The sequence below is a fragment of the Coregonus clupeaformis genome, unplaced genomic scaffold (genome assembly GCF_020615455.1).
Source record: "Coregonus clupeaformis isolate EN_2021a unplaced genomic scaffold, ASM2061545v1 scaf0112, whole genome shotgun sequence".
Lineage (NCBI taxonomy): Eukaryota > Metazoa > Chordata > Actinopteri > Salmoniformes > Salmonidae > Coregonus > Coregonus clupeaformis.
The window spans coordinates 96,366-110,326 of record NW_025533567.1 but is presented as its reverse complement, the minus strand read 5'-3'; the positions used below and the strand labels follow the sequence as shown (position 1 = coordinate 110,326).

Genomic DNA, 13,961 nt, shown 5'->3' with positions numbered 1-13,961 from the left:
CTCAACCTACTCTCACTGTCTATGGTAATGATTATAGTGACAATCAACTTGTACTTGTGTATTATCAGCCCAAAGTTATAAACAAAAGCTACTGTCTGTTATACAGCTGATCATGAGCTAGTAGTCTATCACTAGACACTGACCTTGAGGAACAACTCAACTTAGTAATTGAGAGTCAAAAAGAAGCAGAAAGAGACCTAGAAATAGAGAGAGTGAGGGAGAGAGAGCAAGGAGCAAGCGAGGGGGTTCAGAGATCCAAGCTGTTTTATTAATCTGCCAATTTTCTCAGATGACGCAAGGACTGTGATTTTGCCTATTCTTTCTCTCTCTCAATCTCTCCATCCCTTCCTCCCTTCATTGTGTCTCTCCCGATGCCTTGCTCTGGTTGGATGGGAGAAGACACACAGCAGGTAGGACTGGCTTTATCTCCCTTCTCTTCATTCCTTCTATCCCTTAACCTATCCTCCCTCTGAACTTTCTCATCTTCTGAATGATGTTCTGGACATTTCTTTCATGTTCATCTCAAATCCTCCCCCCACCCATGTGCATAGGATTTATCAGAAGTGTAGTTGTACTACCATTGGCAGTGCTATTTTTCATTCACTGAATTGCTATGAATTTTGAGTCCATGCGCTCATGTCACTTTCGCTCTGTTTCTGTCAGTCAGAATGTGCTGCACATTGACTGTCTGTGGTGATGTGTGTATATAGGTGTAGGTGGGCGTGTACATCGTTCATCTCTTTTCTATTTTATGGAATGTTCTGTACCATCATTTTTATTTTCATAGATTTTCACTAGAGTGTAGTCAGTGGTAATTATTTGATATTAAGTGTGCTATGGAACTTCAGCATTAGCTGACATATGACTATTTACATTCCAATGAAGTGCTTTCCCAGCTGTTGCGTTTCAAATTGTTGTGTTTAGAATCAGAGTGAGAACAAGAGAGAACCAAGACAGAGTTTGCGTTTGGAAAAAGAACATGGAGAATATTCAAAGGATATTTTTGGCAAAAGGAGAGGATGGATATACTGTTCTGGAGGATTGGGAAGAATAAAACTAGGTTCTACTGGAGGAATTGCATTCCAATGACAGATCGAAAGGAAAGAGGAAAGGGAGAGTATGAGGGAGGATTTATAAATAGCAGAGCTTTAGAAGGGTGAAGAGAGCAGATGTGATAGACAGTCTGTGCTTAAGGAGTTCAAACAACAGATTAATACACTCAGATTATAGTCCGAAAGAGAGGAATGGAGGGGCAGGGGGAGGGGAGGGTGTGTACCTGCCACACACACACTCTCTCACGCACACACAAATCAAATCCAATTTTATTGGTCACATACGCGTTTAGCAGATGTTATTGCGGGTGTAGCAAAACGCTGTGTTTCTAGCTCCGACAGTGCAGTATATCTAACACACACACACATTCATGTGCACGCGTGCATACACACACACAGATGCGCACACACTGATGAACAATCAATGACAAATGCACAAGCTCCCTCTTTTAAATGTTTTCTCTCTTTCTATTTCTCTCTCTTTTTTCTCTTTGTGATGGTCTATTGACTCCAGAGCTTGTGACTGAGGGATAAAGGGGAGGTTTTCTACTGATCGATGACCAAATGCATTAGATCTGATCAGGGGCGCAACTTTGGTTTTAGAAGTGGGGGAGGGGACATAATTATTATTATTACTTTTTTTATCCAGTTGGATAAACACTCCAAACAGCCTATCCGACCGCTCGGAGGCGTCCGCATGGTCCTAAAGCACACCGTTGCCTAGTTTTGTATCACATTCCAATTAGAAAACTGGGGGTGACAAAAATGCAATTTCAGAATGTGGGGTGGACATGTATGGACTTGTTAACCTATACATATCAGTGCAGTGTTGTAGTAGTCATGACCCCCTCCCTTGTTCTCTCTGGAAGAAGGGACGGGGATATGGGATTATATCTCTGTCCCTGCAAAGATCACGCCAAACAGTCAACCAAAGGAAATAATCCCCCCCTCACACACACACACACACACACACACACACACACACACACACACACACACACACACACACACACACACACACACACACAACATGCTCACGTGATAAAGACAAATGCATACACAATCTCATACACAGAGCTCAATGTAAATGCATATAAACTCCCATGTCCAGTTAGTTAATAGGGCTGTAGACAGGAGGTGGGGGTTTAGCGGTGGGCTAGCCATCACACAGCTGTTTAGTCTCTTAAACCCACGTCACTGATTGGTCAGAGGCAGGGACTGTCACTGATTGGATGAGAGCATGCGTGGGTCTCTGCATGGTTGGGGTCGGTAAATACCCGTCATTGGTTAATACTGTCATTAAAGGCCATCATTAAAGAGCCACTGATACAGTTTCTTCAGAAAGTATTCACTCCCCTTGACTTTGTCCACGTTTTGTTGTGTTACAGCTTGAATTTAAAATGGATTCAATTGAGATTTTGTGTCACTGGCCTGCATACAATACCCCATAATGTCAAAGTAGAACAATGTTTTTCGAAAAAATAAATAATAATAATACAAATGGAAAAGCTGAAATGTCTTGAGTCAATAAGTATTAAATCCCTTTGTTATGGTAAGCCTAAATAAGTTCAGGAGTACAAATGAGCTTAACCAGTCACATAATAAGTTGCATGGAAAAATAGTGTTTAACATGATTTTTGAATGACTACCTCATCTCTGTACCCCATACATACAATTATCTGTACAGTCCCTCAATCGAGCAGTGAATTTCAAACACAGATTCAACCACAAAGACCAGGGAAGTTTCCAATGCCTCGCAAAGAAGGCACCTATTGGTAGATGGGTAAAAAAACAAAAAAAACAGACATTGAATATCCCTTTGAGCGTGGTGAAGTCATTAATTACACGTTGGATGGTGTATCAATACACCCAGTCACTACAAAGATACAGGCGTCCTTCCAAACTCAGTTGCTGGAGAGGAAGGAAACTGCTCAGGGATTTCACCATGAGGCCAATAGTGACTTTAAGACAGTTACAGAGTTTTATGGCTGTGATAGGAGAAAACTGAGGATGGATCAACAACATTGTAGTTACTCCACAATACTAACCTAATTGACAGAGTGAAAAGAAGGAAGTCTGCACAGAATAAAAAATATTCCAAAACTGCATCATGTTATGGGTATGCTTGTGATCGACAAGGATTAGGGAGTTTTTTATGATAAAAAGAAAAGGAATGGAGCTAAGCACAGGCAAAATCCTAGAGGAAAACCTGGTTCAGTCTGCTTTCCACCAGACACTGGGAGATGAATTCACCTTTCAGCAGGACAAGAACCTAAAACACAAGGCCAAATCTACACTGGAGTTGCTTACCAATAAGACAGTGAATGTTCCTGAGTGGCCGAGTTACAGTTCTGACTTAATTCTACTTGAAAATCTATGGCAAGACCTGAAAATGGTTGTCTAGCAATGATCAACAACCAATTTGACAGAGTTTGAAGAATTTTGAAAATAATAATAGGGAAATGTGGCACAATCTAGGTGTGGAAAGCTCTTAGAGACTTACCCAAAAAGACTCACAGCTTTCATCACTGCCAAAGGTGCTTCTAGAAAGTATTGACCCAGGGGTGTGAATACTTACAGTACCAGTCCAAAGTTTGGACACACCTACTCACTCAAGGGTTTTTCTTTATTTTTACTATTTTCTACATTGTAGAATAATAGTGAAGACATCATAACTATTAAATAACACACATGGAATCATGAAGTAACCAAAAAATTTTGAACAAATTAAAATATATTTGATATTTGAGATTCTTCAAAGTAGCCACCCTTTGCCTTGATGACAGCTTTGCACACTCTTGGCATTCTCTCAACCAGCTTCAAGACGAATGAGGAGTGATTCATGAGGAGTGATACATGATTCCATATGTGTTATTTCATAGTTTTGATAGAAAATAGTAAAAATAAAGAAAAACCCTTGAATGAGTAGGTGTGTCCAAACTTTTGACTGGTACTGTATGTAAATGAAATATTTCATTTTCATTTTCAATATATTTGCTAAAATTTCAAAAAACATGTTTTCACTTTGTCATTATGGGGTATTGTGTGTAGATGGTTGAGAAAAGAATTCAGGCTGTAACAACAAAATGTGAAATAAGTCAAGGGGTGTGAATACTTTCTGAAGACACTGTAGATACTGATCATCATAGTGACAGTCACAGTGATAGATACTGATCGTCATAGTGACAGTGATAGATACTGATCGTCATAGTGACAGTGATAGTCATATTGATATCATAGTGATAGTGATCGTGATGCTGATAGTGATTGTGATACTGATAGTGATACTGATAGTGATTGTGAGAGAGATCATAACATAGATAGTTTGTTTTCAAATCCAATGTTAATATGTGCATTGATAGCTCAGCGATATTTTATTACATACTACAGTGATGTAAGTCTCTCCTCCTGATCAAAGAGAGAGAGATCAGCTGTCCTGGCATGACCATTCCGGGGATGTGAGTATCTCTGGAATCTGGATGCATGGAACTAGTTTCAATCTGGTTTGTTGCTGATCCAGGAGAGCTCAACATGGCACGACACATAAAGAAGAACACCACTGCCAGTAAGGATTACAGCCTTCTCCTCCCGTTGAGCCTGGCTGTCTTTGAAGTATCCTCCTCCATCCCTGGTGCTTTATGCTCATTCCTAACACATGTTTCTGTTCTGAGGGCTTCCCTAAAGCCTTTTCCTGAGGAATACTGTAGCTTTCTCCTCAGAGAGTTCATGGCCTTTGAACATACCTGCCAAGGTTGTAATACCTCTGTCACATTTGACCAAATCCTGGATTTACCGTAAGGGCTCTGATTTAACAGTGTAAACCCATTGACTGTCTGCTTTTATGTATATAGTCTCTTGTAATAGACTGACATTAATATAGCTAACAAGCCTGCATGCAAGATACTGTTCTGGGTGCTGAGATTATGATGAATGTATAACGAAGCATATTACTCATCTGTGATATAATGTGATATGATGTAACATAAACTAATATGACTAGTCCCTATGTCTAGCTCCGGTCCAGGGCTACATGTGGATTATCTTCTCTGTCGGTCTGTTGGAGGCTAGCTCTGGTCCAGGGCTACATGTGGATTATCTTCCCTGTCAGTCTATTGGAGGCTAGCTCTCGTCCAGGGTTACATGTGGACTATCTTCCCTGTCGGTCTGTTGGAGCCTTGGAGGATAGCTCCCACTCCCACTTTTCAGGCCGTTCCTACATTTCCTGGAGACGGAAAATAATCCCTTAGTCCTAGGAAGAAGATGGATTTGTAACACGGCTACAGCAGGCTACAGGTCGTTTAGCATGTCACTGCAGTTTACGCGCTGTTCAATCTTCAGGATATATCCTCATTACATGATGCAGGAGGCATCCTGTCGTTTGGTAGGACAATGAGTCAGCCACAGAGATCTTATTAAATTCCTACTGTATATGTAATTCTATGGGGTCGGGTCCTCTGTCTGACCTCCTCCAAGGTCTTAATACCCATCCTAAGAGCTGTAGACCTGGGCTGTCTTTGGCACTGCCATCCTACTGAACACAAAGTATTGTCATTGAGATCTGTGTCCCAAATGGTACCCTTTTCCCTTTATAGTGCACTACTTTTGGCCAGACCCCTATGGGCCCTGGTGAACTGTACATTATATAGAGAAAAGAGTGCTATTTGGGATGCACATAAACACTCTGTGTGTTCTGTGTTTTCTGATAGTACAGTGATTGTGCAGTTCATCAGGTCATGGTGGGGTTTCTGACTCACCCTCCAACAATAGGACTGCTGGTTAATTGGAGTACAGTACATTGTCTCCTGGATGTTTGTAAACATTGTTCTTAATGTTAAGAATGCAATGAATTTTGCAAAGAGGATTGGTGCAGTAACAGAAACAGGGAGCCCCCTCCTCCCCTCCCCTTCCCCACTGCCCAGTTCAAAAGGGATTATATCTCTCTGCTATTGAAACTTGGTTTTGAAAGAGTTTCTCCTTCCCCCCCATTTTTTTTTGCATTTGCCGGCAATCCCTCTTTATGCCCGGGCGGCAACTGTTGTTGGACTTATACGTGAGATGAAGACAAGCTGATGAACAGAGCAGGGAAAGAGAGCGTGATGGAGAGAGGCGAGGTCAAAGGGTGAGGTCCATAGAGAGTGGAGGAGGTAAAGAAGGAAGGAGAGAGGTAATAAAAGGAGGTTAGACTAGACTGGTCTACATGCATGTTGTTGAGTGTTTTCTCTATTCTTCCTTATGTAGAAATGCCTTCTGCATGGCTGATGGATTATAATCATGTGCGATTGTCCAGCGGAGGCAGTCTGTTTGTAAATGTGCCACTCAGGTTCCAGACGCTGACTTCACACACCGCCATGTTGCTCTCCAGATGTGTTTATCTCTGGTGGGAGGGGGATTCATCATCACTCTCTACACTCTGTTGGAACTGGTGTTGCTGGTCACTGCATTGGAATACTGGAACAGACAAACTAAGCAGACTGAGTAGGAATTAGTTGAATATTATTCTAATGTATCAAACCAGATCAGATTTACATTGCTTGCATAATATTGGTGCTTTTATGTAAAGGTCTTATTTGGATTGTACGCCTACCTATAGTTTTGACTATGTTTGATCCTCTCTAGTCTGATATCTGATGTTAGGCTGGATGTTCCTTCTCTGACAGAAGTGGGGGTTTGGTTTAGGTGGTGATGGATGGGTGACTTGAATAGAATCCTGCACCCTCACTCACATTTTCAGATTATCGTTGATCATTCCCATGACATGACTCACAGATGATTGTCAGAGCGCTTTGTTACTCCGCCTCTCTCCGTCTCTCTCCCAATTATTTCCATCCGTCTTTCTCCACCTCCATATCCTGTATTATTCAGATTGTGGGTACATTCCTTCTCAATGTAATGACATTTATCAGACCTTAACCTGACTGATCTGTCAGATCTATGTTACTCATCTTAATCAACAGCACCCAAAGGCAACAATATGGTGGAAGTTTCCCCAAGCCAATAGAAAGGCTAACTGAAATGCTTACACCAGAGGAAGAGGCATGGGGCTGTTTTCTGACCAGGCAGATGTGTGCTCTCACAGTACACCTCCCTCTCTCACCCTCTCCCTCTCTACCACAGACAGGATGACGAATCAGCAGCCAGCCCACCAGTCTAACAAGGCTCATTATGATGAGGCACTGCCACCCATTGTTGGCGCTGGAGTGTTGGACTTGTTGGAGCCCAAACTTCCCAAGAGTTTCTTGGGAACCTACTGTGGCTTCCTCATCCGAAACTCACTGCTGGCCCTCACTATACTGGGTAGGTGACTACCTCGCTTCACGGCAATACACACAATACCCCATAATGACAAAGCAAAAACAGGTTTTTAGACATTTTTGCAAATGTATAAAAAATAAAAAACTTAAATATCACATTTAAATAAGTATTCAGATACTTTATTCAGTACTTTGTTGAAGCACCTTTGGCAGTGATTACAGCCTCGAGTCTTCTTGGGTATGACGCTACAAGCTTTGCACACCTGTATTTGGTGCGTTTCTCCCATTCTTCTCTGCAGATCATCTCAAGCTCTGTCAGGTTGGATGTGGGCGTCGCTGCACAGCTCTTTTCAGGTCTCTCCAGAGATGTTTGATCGGGTTCAAGTCCTGGCTCTGGCTGGGCCACTCAAGGACATTCAAAGACTTGTCCTGAAGCCACTCCTGCGTTGTCTTGACTGTGTGCTTAGGATTGTTGTCCTGTTGGAAGGTGAACCTTCGCCCCAGTCTGAGGTCCTGAGCGCTCTGGAGCAGGTTTTCATCAAGGATCTCTCTGTACTTTGCTCCGTTCATCTTTCCCTCATTCTCCCAGTCCCTGCCACTGAAAAACATCCCCTCAGCATGATGCTGCCACCACTATGCTTCACCGTAGGGACGGTGCCAGGTTTCCTCCAGATGTGACTCTTGGCATTCAGGCCAAAGAGTTCAATCTTGGTTTTATCAGTCCAGAGAATCTTGTTTCTTATGGTCTGAGAGTCCTTTAGGTGCCTTTTGGCAAACTCCAAGCAGGCTGTCATGTGCCTTTTACTGAGCAGTGGCTTCCGTCTGGCCACTCTACCATAAAGGCCTGATTGGTGGAGTGCTGCAGAGATGGTTGTCCTTCTGGAAGGTTCTCCCATCTCCACAGAGGAACTCCGGAGCTCTGTCAGAGTGACCATTGGGTTCTTGGTCACCTCCCTGACCAAGGCCCCTCTCCCCCGATTGCTCAGTTTGGTCGGGCGGCCAGCCCTAGGAAGAGTCTTTGTGGTTCCAAACTTCTTCCATTTAAGAATAATAGAGGCCACTGTGTTCTTGGGGACCTTCAATGCTGCAAAACAAATGTGGTAACCTTCCCCAGATCTGTGCCTCGACACAATCCTGTCTCGGAGCTCTACGGACAATTACAGACTACAATCTATTACAGACTACAAAGGGAAGCACAGCCGCGAGCTGTCCAGTGACACGAGCCTACCAGACGAGCTAAATCACTTATATGTTCACTTCGAGGCAAGCAACACTGAAGCATTCAGGAGAGCATCAGCTGTTCTGGACTGAAAAGATTTGGCATGGGTCCTCAGATCCTCAGAAAGTTCTACAGTTGCACCATTGAGAGCATCCTGACTGGTTGCATTACTGCCTGGTATGGCAACTGCTCGGCCTCCAACCACAAGGCACTACAGAGGGTAGTGCGTACGGCCCAGTACATCACTGGGGCCAAGCTTCCTGCCATCCAGGACCTCTATACCAGGCGGTGTCAGAGGAAGGCCCTAAAAATTGTCAAAGACTCCAACCACCCTAGTCATAGACTGTTCTCTCTGCTACCGCACGGCAAGCGGTTCCGGAGCACCAAGTCTAGGTCCAAAAGGCTTCTTAACAGCTTCTACCCCCAAGCCGTAAGACTCCTGAACAGCTAATCAAATTGCTACCCAGACTATTTGCATTGCCCCCCCTCTTTTACACTGCTGCTACTCTCTGTTTATTATCTATGCAAAGTCACTTTAACTATACCTACATGTACAAATTACCTCAATTACCTCGACTAACCGGTGCCCCTGCACATTGACTCTGTCTTTTTACTGTTATTTTACTGCTTTTATTTTTTACTTATCTATTGTTTACTTAACACTTATTTTTCTTAAAACTGGATTGTTGATTAAGGGCTTGTAAGTAAGCATTTCACTGTAAGGTCTACAACTGTTGCATTCGGCACATATGACAAATAACATTTGATTTGATTTGATTTGAATTCCTTCAACCTCATGGCTTGGTTTTTGCTCTGACATGCACTGTCAACTGTGGGACCTTATATAGACAGGTGTGTGCCTTTCCAAATCATGTCCAATCAATTGAATTTACCAATCAAGTTGTATAAACATCTCAAGGATGATCAATGGAAACAGGATGTACCTGAGCTCAATTTCGAGTCTCATAGTAAAGGGTCTGAATACTTATGTAAATAAGGTATTTCTGTTTTTTATTTTAAATACATTTGCAGAAAAATCTGAAAACCTGTTTTCGCTTTGTCATTATGGGGTATTGTGTGTAGATGAATGAGGAAAAACATTTTTAAAATCAATTTTAGAATAATGCTGTAACGTAACAAAGTGGGGAAAAAGTGAAGGGGTCTGAATACTTTCCGAATGCACTGTGCACTTACTGTAACTCCCCCTGGAATGGAAATGAAACCCAATGAGTTAGACGCTGTGATTATAAACCCTCTCGAAATGCTCTTCTAAAGCATTTCACTGGAATCTCTCCTCTCTGCGCTCTCACAGAAGCTGTAAGGGTGACAGAGGCAACCATTGTGTGGCTGTTGTGCTAACTCCTCTCCTCTGTGCACTGTGACAGGTGTAATAGCGGGGTCGCTGTTTGGGATGCTGCTGCGGTATGTTTCTATTACAGACCCCAACACCCTAATGCTGGTGTCCTTTCCTGGAGACATCCTCATGAGGATGCTGAAGATGCTCATCTTGCCCCTCATCATCTCCAGCCTCATCACAGGTACACCATTGTAGTACACAGCACACACGTGCCTGCACACACACACACACACACACACACACACACACACACACACACACACACACACACACACACACACACACACACACACACACACACACACACACACACATGCAGGTGGAAGGTGCCCTGCTCATCAGCCTGTCTCTCTCCCTCCCAGGTCTGGCTGGTCTGGATGCTCGTTCCAGTGGGAGGATGGGCTCCAGGGCCATGGTCTACTACATGTCCACTACAGTCATCGCTGCCATCCTGGGGGTCATCCTGGTCCTGGGGATCCACCCGGGAAACCCCAAACTCAGGAGCAGTCAGGAGCAGAACGCCGCCCCCAAGAACCAAGAGGTCAGCAGTCTGGACGCCTTCCTGGACCTCATCAGGAACCTGTTCCCTGAAAACCTGGTGCAGGCCTGCTTCCAACAGGTAGGACCCAGACCCAGAACTAGACCCATACCCATACCCAGAACTATACCCAGACCCCATCAAACAATGGATGTTCAGTTGTTATTGTGAGATGTGGATCCTATCAAAGCCTGACTTTAATGACCAGCATTGGGAATGTGTGGCTTATGGGGAAATTGTGTCTAATTCGCAAATGATTGTCTCAGTGCCTTCAGAAAGTATTCACATCACTTTACTTTTTCCACATTTTGTTGTGTTACCAAGTGGGATTAAAATGGATTTAATTGTAATAGTTTTTGTCAACGATCTACACAAAATACTCTGTAATGTCAAAGTTGTAAAAAATTAATAAAAAAACACTAATATATCTTCATTAGATAAGTATTCAACCCCCTGAGTCAATACATGTTAGAGTCACCTTTGTCAGCGATTACAGTCTTTCTGGGTAAGTTTCTAAGAGCTTTGCACACCTGCATTGTACAATATTTGCACAAAATTCTTCAAGTTCTGTCATGTTGGTTGTTGATCATTGCTAGACAGCTATTTCTAAGTCTTGCCATAGATTTTCAAGCCAATTTAAGTCAAAACTGTAACTAGGCCAATTAGGAACATTCAATGTCGTCTTGGTGAGCAACTCCAGTGTATATTTGGCCTTGTGTTTTAGTTTATTTTCCTGCTGAAAGGTGAATTTGTCTCCCAGTGTCTGTTGGAAAATAGACTGAACCAGGTTTTTCATTAGGATTTTGCCGGTGCTTAGCTCTATTCCGTTTCTTTTTATCATAAAAAACTCCCTAGTCCTTGCCGATGACAAACATACCCATAACATGATGCAGCCACCACCATGCTTGAAAATATTGTCACGGTTTCGGCCGAGGCTGCCTCTCTCCCTTGTTCGGGCAGGCTTCGGCGTTCGTTGTCTCCGGAATACTAGCTGCCACCGTTGTATGTTTCATGTTCGTTTGCTTTTGTCTGATTGTTGTCACACCTGTTTTCATTTAGTGTCATTAGTGTCCTATTTAGTTCTCGTTGTGTTTGTCAGGTGTTGTGTGTTATTGTTTTTGTCAGTCGTGTATTTTCGCTCGGTTGAGCTTCTCTCCACTGCGCTGGAGTTATTACGCACCTGTTTTGTGCGCTGTTGTTTCGTTTCGCCTTCGTGCGTATTTCGCCTTCAGGCAAGTGTTGTCCGTTTGCCGTGTTTTGGCATTACTAAAGTCTGTTGGATTATCCGTCTGCGTCCTGCGTTTGATTCCACCACTGCACCTACAGCACGCTTTGACAGAATAACACACCACAATGGAATCAGCAGGAGCCGCAGCAGCCCAGGCGACTCTGGAGGACAGGGTCCGGGAACAAGGTGACCAGATCCTGCAGATGGGGACCGCACTGCAGGAGGTGATCACCACCATCCGAGGCTGGGGGACGCCTCCACCGCCACCCTCCGTGCCAGCACCATCGGCCAGTCAGCCTATTCCCGCACCAGAACCTCGAGGAGTCCGACTCTCGCTCCCGAGGGCTTACGATGGGACCGCGACCGGGTGCCAGGGTTTCCTTCTCCAGGTGGAGCTGTACCTGGCCACCGTGCACCCGGCGCCCTCGGGACATGAGAGCGTGTCCGCCCTGATCTCCTGCCTGTCCGGGAAGGCGTTGGAATGAGCCAACGCGGAGTGGAGGAGGATCGACGCGGACACCATAACTTACGACGAGTTCTCCCGCCGCTTCAAGGCGGTGTTTGACCATCCCCCGGAGGGGAAAGCGGCGGGGGAGTGTCTGGTCTTCCTCCGGCAGGGGAGGAGGAGTGCTCAGGAGTTCGCCCTCGAATTCCGTACTCTAGCGGCAGATGCAGGGTGGAATGATCGGGCCCTCGTCGATCACTACAGGTGTAGTCTGCGAGAGGACGTCCGTCGGGAGCTGGCCTGTAGGGACACCAGCCTCACGTTCGACCAGTTGGTCGACATGTCCATCAGGCTGGATAACCTACTAGCTACCCGCGGACGTTCCGAGGGGGGTCCGTCCATTTCACCCTCCAGCGCTTTCGAGCCGTGCCCCATGGAGCTCGGGGGCGCTGGCGCTAGAGAGAGGAGGGGTCGGCTTACTAGGGGGTCCATCCCCTGCACCAACTGTGGTCGGGGAGGACACACCGCGGCTAGGTGCTGGGGATGGCCTCCTAGGGGAGAGGACGACAGGTCCCGCACTGGGGATTCCCTCCAGGTGAGTAGGCGCCCCACTCACCCAGAGCTCTCTGTTGCACATTTTTGTATGCCTGTGCGTTTTCCACAGGTAGCACCTCATTCCCAGCATAAGGCGCTGGTAGACTCAGGCGCGGCTGGGAATTTTATTGATAAGAAGTTTTGTTTAGCTTTAGGGATTCCCCTTCTTCCTGTTGATGTTCCTTTCCCCGTTCATGCCCTAGATAGCCGTCCGTTGGGTGCGGGCTTGATCAGGGAGGTCACTGCGCCACTTAGGATGTGCGCGCAGGGGGGTCATCAGGAGATGATTCAGCTATTTCTGATTGACTCTCCTGCGTATCCGGTGGTGCTGGGCATGCCCTGGTTGAGTACCCATAACCCATCCATTTCGTGGCAGGAGAGGGCTCTGATGGAGTGGTCTGCCCAGTGTGTGGGTAGATGTTTAGGCGTTTCCGTAGGGGCTACCTCGGTGGAGAGTCCAAACCAGGTGCCCGCATTGCACGTTCCCCCCTGAGTATGGGGATTTGGCTATTGCGTTTAGTAAGTCGAGGGCGACGCAGTTGCCGCCCCATAGGCAGGGAGATTGTGCGATAGACCTCCAGGCAGGAGCTGCGCTCCCACGGAGCCATGTGTATCCTCTGTCTCAAGAGGAGAAGAAAGCTATGGAGACTTACATAGACGAATCTCTGAGACAAGGATACATACGGCCTTCCACTTCCCCTGCGTCCTCGAGTTTCTTTTTTGTGAAGAAAAAGGATGGTGGTTTGCGCCCGTGCATCGATTACCGTGGTCTCAATCAGATTACGGTGAAGTACAGTTATCCACTCCCGCTGATTGCGACCATGACTGAGTCGTTGCATGGGGCGCGTTTCTTCACTAAATTAGATCTCAGGAGCGCGTACAACTTGGTGCGCATCAGGGAGGGCGATGAATGGAAGACAGCCTTTAGTACCACCTCGGGCCATTACGAGTATCTGGTCATGCCATACGGGTTGATGAACGCTCCGTCAGTTTTCCAATCATTCGTGGATGAGATCTTCAGGGACATGCAGGGGCAGGGGGTGGTTGTGTACATAGATGACATTCTCGTGTACTCGCCTACCCGTGTCGAGCATGTGGCCCTGGTGCGTAGAGTGTTGCGGAGGCTGGTGGAGCACGACCTGTATGTGAAGGCAGAGAAGTGTCTGTTTTTCCAGGAGTCGGTCTCCTTTTTGGGGGTATCAGTTGTCTGCGTCAGGGGTGAAGATGGAGGTAGACCGGGTGTCGGCCGTGCGTAATTGGCAAACACCAACCACTGT

At 45.5% G+C, this 13,961-nt stretch overlaps 1 protein-coding gene across 1 annotated transcript in view; it reads left to right on the top strand.

Moving 5' to 3' along the window:
• The first annotated feature begins 282 nt into the window (after positions 1 to 282).
• LOC121568914 (excitatory amino acid transporter 2-like) overlaps positions 283 to 13,961 on the top strand; it is a 30,165-nt gene continuing 16,486 nt past the window's right edge. The window contains exons 1-4 of the mRNA XM_045213437.1: positions 283 to 410; positions 7,167 to 7,346; positions 9,908 to 10,060; positions 10,242 to 10,498. Of these exons, the coding sequence (XP_045069372.1) occupies positions 7,172 to 7,346; positions 9,908 to 10,060; positions 10,242 to 10,498 (585 nt within the window). The 5' untranslated portion in view covers positions 283 to 410; positions 7,167 to 7,171. The remainder of the gene's footprint in view (positions 411 to 7,166; positions 7,347 to 9,907; positions 10,061 to 10,241; positions 10,499 to 13,961) is intronic.